Genomic DNA, 7,547 nt, shown 5'->3' on the forward strand with positions numbered 1-7,547 from the left:
CCCGCCTCCGCCCCGCGCGGCGGGACCCCCGCCTCGGCGCGCGCCCACCCCCGCGCGACCCCGTCCCCTCCTCCCAGCACGGCCAGAAAGAGAAAATGGCGCTCGATTTGCCTCCGGAAGTGACGCGCGCCCTCATTTGCATGCCAGTACAGCCAGCCAATGAGAGGAGAGTATGCATGGGACCCCCCCTGGGCACTGTCCACAGGACCCTTGGGGCCCCTCCCTGAAGCTGGACTGGAAGCTCTGGAGTGGGGGTGGGGGGAGGGTCCCTGTTGGAGCCCCCGCCCCTCACCCCTTTCCTGCCACAGTGGGCTGGCCTGCCAGCCTCTCACTAGCATCTCTGCAAACTCTCTCGAGAGTTTGAGTGGGTGATGACGTCATTGAAGGGGCGGGGCGAGGGCGCCGTCCACCACGTGACCAATCACGTGGGCTCACCAGAGCTTTGACTTCATTTACATGGAATGGGGGTGGAGCTAGTGGCAGGGGCAGGAATGTGAGGCCCCGCCCACATCTCAGAGCCAATGGGAAGCCAGCTGCGAGGAGAATCCTGCGCTGCCATTGGAGGACACAAGTTGGGCTCTCAGAACTTTAACAAGGGTGCCCTTGGATTGATGGGGGCTCCTGACCTCACCATTATTTCCTGAGAAAGTTGTCACACTTTTTCTTGAGAAGTCTGATTTTTTTTAGTTAGAGCTACTATACGTTGCGTAGAGAAGAGGTTAATTGCATACACTTGTAAAAACTCTTTTAACTGGCCTAAAAGTTCACTTTTGCCCAAATTTTAATTGTGAAGCCATAATACAATATTCCACATGGAGTGGGAGCTTTCAGAAGGGTCTTCATCCCTTGAGTCAGACTTGCGGGGGAAGACAAGGACCACACCACCCTCAGGGATCTTGCACTTTAGTGAGAGGCTGGGTGCGCATGCAAACACCTCCTTTTACCTCTTGGGGCCCTGTCCTATTCTGGCTCCCTAATGACCATTCCAGACCATCCCCACCTCATCGACCTTCTCTGAGCACCTGCCCTGCTCAACTTCACTTCCAGCAGAAGACCATATCTCCTTCCACAACCCTAAGACCCTCAGACGGGAGCTTTCTTGACCTCCTGGTGGCACCATGCGCACCTGTTTCCTCAACGACCACCCTCACCGTGGACCTAGTTTGAGAGGATGTGCTGGCCATGCCCCTCCCCCAGTCTGCCCTGCCGTGGACCTCCCCAGTGACCAAAAACGTTAACAGGCACGAAATAATGGAATTAATTTAAAAATGTGTTAAATTCTGAACTGCATGACATGACCACGGTTTGCTCCTTTTCCCTACAGAAATACAAGTCATAATTGAAGGAGAGTTTAATCTTTATATTTATTTATGAATTATGATTTAATGTGCTAATGAGTCAGTGCTAAATGGGTATGATATCCTCATGTATCTTCCTTGAAATCATGGGTGTGATGAAAAGTAAAGTTAAAGCCTTCCAGTCCCCTTTGATCCAGATCAAGGTGTTGTAAGGAGAGCATTTGGTCACATTTCTCCCAATGTGGCCTGGGCACCTTGAACTCTACATCCTCCTGCTCTGAACCCTCAGCACTCTGCAGAAACTCCTAGGTAACCGACGACCTCATCATCCTTAGACCCAAGAACAGATGCGAGTCCTCACCCTTCGTTTGTCACCCATCTCCCTCTCCTGAAGCTCTTCTCTCCCTGACCACTTCCAGATATGCCCTTCCATCTTCTCCAAGATCTCAGTTCCTTATGTCTTCATCAGCTTCCCTTCCTCAGCCCATCCTTCAATGTGGATCTCCAGGGTTGTGCTCACTTTCATTCATTTTTCAACACATATTCATCACCCACATCCTATATGCCAGGTGCTGTACTAGGTACCAGAAATCCCATCCCTCTCACTTTATTACTCTGCATACTCTCCCTTCTTAATCTCAATTGCAGATTCAAATTTCATTATTTCAATTCCAAATGAATATATCTACCTCTTTCCTAAGCTTTACTTTTATTTTTCTGGCTGCCAATTGGGCAGCCCCACTTAGGTCTCCTGCACTCAGATTTAAAATGTTCCAAACAAACAGCCTATCATCCTTCCTTGTAATTACAGTAAGCGGCGTGATTGTCTTTCATTTTACCATCTCCAGTTTTCCAATTTTACATTCTAAGCAATCCTCAAATCTGTCATCTCACTTGCAGCCTTGGAAATTCAGCTCACCTCCTGAGGAACACCAACACAAGCACCTAACTTGTCTCCAGCGTTGGCTCCACAGGTACTCTCTAGTCAGCCATCCTGCTAAGACAAATTGGACCCTGCCATTCCACATCCTCCCAGGAACAAGCCCAGTGGTCAGCACAGCACACAAGCTCTCCAAGCTTGACCAGTCCCAGCCCATCTCCTGTTCCTGAAACACCATGCAGTGCCCATAGGATTCCTATCCTCTCCACTGCCAGAACTAATTTTCATCCCATTCCCATTCAAGGCTGCATACTGCTGCCCTCTCTTTCAGGAAAATCTCCCTGACCGCTACCACTCCACACAGAAACATTACAAACAGTGGTGGGCACATCTCCTTGGTATTCCAGAACATTCTGTGCGTCTGTCACTGCACTCACTGGGTTGTTTCATCACCATATGCTAATGTGTTTCTCTGTCAGAAGAGCTGTACCAACAGGAACCATGTCTTCTTCACCACTATATCTCTGATGCCTAGGTTACTTTAAGAAATATAATATAAATAAATATTTTAATAAACATAAGACAGGGCAGCCCGGGTGGCTCAGCGGTTTAGCACCGCCTTCAGCCCAGGGTGTGATCCTGGAGATACGGGATCGAATCCCACGTCAGGCTCCCTGTATGGAGCCTGCTTCTCCCTCTGCCTGTGTCTGTGCCTCTTTCTCTCTCTGTGTCTATCATGAAAAAATAAATAAAATCTTTAAAAAAAATAAAATAAACAGACAATTTTAGGGGCACCCGAGTGACTCAGTCAGTTGAGGATTCAGTCTGCCTTTGGGTCAGGCCATGATCCCAGGGTCTTGGGTCAGACCAAGATCCCTGGAGGGAGCCTGCTTCTCCCTCTTCCTCTGCCCCTCCCCCTGCTTGTGCTCGAGCTCTGTCTCTGTCAAATAAATAAAATCTTTTAAAAATTTTTATATAAGACAATTTTAATAAAATTTGGTTAAAAGTTTTCCCCATCTCATTATGAAATATTTTGAACATACTGAAAAGTTGAAATAAGTATACAGTGAACACCATCACCGAACTTTTACAATTAACATTTTGCTGTTTGCTTTATCGCCCAGCTGTCTATCTATGTTTGCATCTCTTGATCCATGCTCTTTTTTTTGATGCACTCAAAGAGTGCATCAGCCCACTACATCCCTAAATACTTCAGCATTGATATATGAGTGATGTTTCGAACTATACTCAACAGCTTTGGTGTTGAAAGGACTGTCCCTCCCCACCATAGAAGGAATGAGCAATATGGCCCATTGAGACTCGTCAAGATTCTTTTCAAAGACTCAGGAAAACACATGGCCAAGATGTAAGCAAATCATGTCACAGCACACACAAGTGTGTTCTGCTTTTCCTTAACCGACTTGGTGTCAATATAAGTATAGATGCTTTGATTTTAGTTGTTCAGTTGGGCTTAAAGGAGGGTAGGCTGAATCTTTCCTAGTTCACCTCATAATCAGCATCGGCATTTGTAGTATAATTGTCCAGCATAGAGAGAGCAATCCAAGTGACCACAGAACAGAGAAAAATCTTAAACTAGTCCCAGACTCTGACATGTCCGTCCACAGCTACCTTTGTACCCAGTTACAGGGGAGAAGCCCTGTGGGCTCTTGCTGCCCTGAGGACCCTAGCTGGGAGATACAAGTGCCTTTATGTGTAAAGAAAGGGGGGAAGCATCATATCCTCTGAGACAGATCTGAGTGAACAGAGTGGGCTTGATTTCAGTTTCAACTGCCCCCACCTTAGCTTGTTTCCCTGTGGGGTCTGCACAGCATACAGCTATATTTGGCACCCCTGACTGAGCTATAAACAGACAAGCTGTACACATGCTCGTCTACAATAAAATAAATTGCTAAGGTTAATCTAAAACCACTGAAAGTTCCACAGAAAAGAGGGACAGTTATTCTTTATGAACAAGTTACATCTAATCACTCCTTTCTTGCCTGTGTTCTATATATACTTTTTGTGTGTCTACTGGGTGCCAAGGAGACAGTGATGAGCAGAAAACAAAAGCTTAATCCGCCGGAGGAGAACATCATTAGTGAAACTGCTACACAATGAGAATTCAATTATAAACTGAGGTAAACACTCCTGAAGAAGATATGCTCTCCAAGCATCTATGATGCAGAAACCTGATCTAGAGTAGCAGTCTTAAGGAAGCAACAACCTGAAGTCAGAGGAACAAGAAAACATTAGTGGATCAAACAGCTAGATGTGGTAAGGGGAGGTGACTACAGGCAGCAGGAACAGCCCCTGCAGAGACCCTGTGCCTGGAAGGAGCATGTCCTAGGCAGACTGAGGAATGAAACCAGAATAACTGAAGCACACATCACAGGAAGAAAAATACTATGAGAGTAGGTGAGGGACCAGATCATGAAGCCACTTGGGTCTTCCTAAGACCAATGAAAAGCCAATTGAGTGTTTTCACTGGGTGGGTTGATAGAATTAGATTTGCATCTGGAAAATATAGCTGGCTATATCAGGAAGGAAAGAGTAGAGATGAGAGAAGGGTAGATGTAAAGCAAGAGTTAGGAGCTTGTTAGAGTGACCCAACAAGGAACATGTTGGAAGATGATGGTAATCTGGAGCTGAGATTATAGTAGGAGCTCTGAAGATGGAGAGAAGTGGACAGCTATGAGAGATAATTAGGAGGTGACGTGAACAAGGCATGATGATAGTTCGGACACTGCTGTGAGTGAAGTGTCAGGAAGGATGGCATTGAACAACTCAACACCAAGTAATCTGAAGATGGGCAGAGGACCTAAACAGACATTTCTCAAAAAAAGACACCCCAATGGCCAACAGACACATGAAAAGATGCTCAGCTTCACTCATCATCAGGGAAATGCAAATCAAAACACAATGAGATTGCATCACACCTGTCAGAATGGCTTGAATCAAAAATACAAGGTATAACTAGTGTTTGGTGAGGACATGGAGAAACGGGGGACCTCATGCACTGTTGGTGGGAATGCAAACTGGAGCAGCCACTCTGGAAAACAGTATGGGGGGGGTCCTCAAAAAATAAAAAATAGAAATGTGATCCAGTAATTCTACTACTGGGTATTTAACCAAAGAAAACAAAAACACAAATTTAAAAAGATACATGCACTTCAATGTTTATTGCAACATTATTTACAACAGCCAAGATATGGAAGAAGCCCAAGTGTTCTTTGACTGATGATGAATGGATAAAGAAGAATGTGGTGTATATATACAATGCAATATTAGTCAGCCATAAAAAAGAATAAGATCTTGCCATCTGCGGAAAGGATGGACTTAAAGGATGTGCTAAGGAAAATAAGACAGAGAAAGACAAATACTATATGATTTAACTTATACATGAATCTAAAAAGCAAAACAAATGAACAAACACACCTGTAAATACAGAGAACAAACTGATGGCTGCCAGAGGGGAAGAGGGAATGAGCAAAGTTGGCAAAGGAGTTCAGTAATGGAATGAATAAATCACAGGAATAAAAGGCACAGCACAGGGAATATAGTCAGGTATTGTAATAGTGTCTTAAGGTGATGGGTGGCAGCTACGTTTATGGTGAGCACAGTACCACATATAGAGATGTTGAATCATTATTGTATCCCTGAAATTAACATAACACTGTGTGTCATCAAATAGAATAAATAACCTCAAAAAAGAGGGAGACAGACAGTGGAAACCCTGGAGAGAGAATTATGGATCACAGATTTGATCTTAACCATGTTGGATATAACTGTTAAGACTTCTAGGTGTCAGGACACCTGGGTGGCTCAGCGGTTTAGCGCCTGCCTTTGGCCCAGGGTGTGATCCTGGAGTCCCAGGATCAAGTCCCATGTTGAGCTCCCTTCATGGGAGGTTAAAAAAAAAAAAAGACTTCTGGGTGTCTGAATCTGAAAACTCGGGGTAGAAATATAAATTTAAAGTTACCATAATGTAGGTGATAATAAAGTTATGAACACTGATGAGAGAGTAAAGAACCAAACACAAAGATTCTAGTACAAAAAAAAGGCACTACAGGAAGGTTGCTTCTTGGAGTCATATCTACCCTGTGATTCTATATTTTAATAGAATAATAAATCTATTTTTTAAGATTTTATTTATTTATTCATGAGAGACACACACACACACAGAGAGAGAGAGAGAGAGAGAGAGAGAGAGAGAGAGAGGCAGAGACAGGCAGAGGGAGAAGCAGGCTCCATGCAGGGAGACCGACATGGGACTCGATCCCGAGTCTCCAGGATCATGCCCTGGGCTGAAGTTGGCACTAAACCACTGAGCTGCCTGGGCTGCACTACAATAATAAATTTAAAATACAAATCATTTTGTAGGCAACCACCTTCCTCGGTTTATTAGGACAATAAGATAACAATAAGATAAATTTGTGAATTCTATAGTTGGTGTTGGTGGGGGTTTTTATAAAAAAAAATTATATTTATATTTAGCCAACTGGACTCAGTTTAAATGATCCTAATTTTTTTGGCATCCAAAGCATCATAGTCAGTCAAATACAGGCCTTCTCTCTATCAGGCCTGATCAAGCTGTTGACCTTGGCCAATCAATATCGTAGAGTTTCTTCACAGTCTGTTTGATCTGGTGCTTATTGGCCTTGACATCCGCAATGAGCACAAGTGTGATATCTTCTATCTTCTTCATGGCTGACTCAGTAGTCTGGAGGCTCTTGATGGCATAGTGGTCAAGCTTGATTCTCCTAAGGATGCTCTTTCCAGGGTATTCGGGCTGGCTTCGGAGACACAGGGTCTTAGATCGTTGGAATGTAGGTGATGTGCAGATCTTCTTAGTGTGACTTTGGATGCCTTTCAGCACCTCTTTCTTGGTTTTCAAAGCCTTTGCTTTGGCTTCAGCTCTGGGAGAGGCAGGAGCTTCCTTCTTCGACTTTCGCGCCATCTTCATGAAAGGGTGGTGCTGGTGTTATTATGTAATTGGCAAAACATTAGATACCCTGCCAATAGAAAGTAATTTTATCATAATCAATTCTAGAAATCATTTCTTCAGAAGAAAATTTTCACATATGTTAATTCAGATTATCTACATGAACTATTGTAACACTACAGGGAGGGTTGACAGAGTCAAGCTTGGTGTGGTGTATGACCAGTGTAATTTAGCTTACAATGGTATGGTAATCGATGGGATAGCAACTTGTGGAATAATGGTGTAGTCCAGGAACAACAGGAGGAGCATCTTACCCAGGCAAACATTGGAACGAGCTGGCCGGGGAAGTGATGTCTATACTGAAAATGTACCCAGGTGAAGAGAGAGATAGAAAAGTGTTCCAGGTAGAAGAAATGGCCTGTCCCAA

At 44.4% G+C, this 7,547-nt stretch overlaps 1 protein-coding gene across 1 annotated transcript; it reads right to left on the reverse strand.

Annotated features, from left to right (window-relative positions):
* Positions 1–6,763: 6,763 nt before the first annotated feature.
* LOC129514454 (60S ribosomal protein L23a-like) lies at positions 6,764–7,135 on the reverse strand. The gene has a single exon (XM_055333035.1). The coding sequence runs from the start codon at positions 7,133–7,135 to the stop codon at positions 6,764–6,766; it is 372 nt and encodes a 123-aa protein (XP_055189010.1).
* Positions 7,136–7,547: the final 412 nt, after the last annotated feature.

Source organism: Nyctereutes procyonoides, unplaced genomic scaffold (assembly GCF_905146905.1).
Source record: "Nyctereutes procyonoides isolate TBG_1078 unplaced genomic scaffold, NYPRO_anot_genome, whole genome shotgun sequence".
NCBI lineage: Eukaryota > Metazoa > Chordata > Mammalia > Carnivora > Canidae > Nyctereutes > Nyctereutes procyonoides.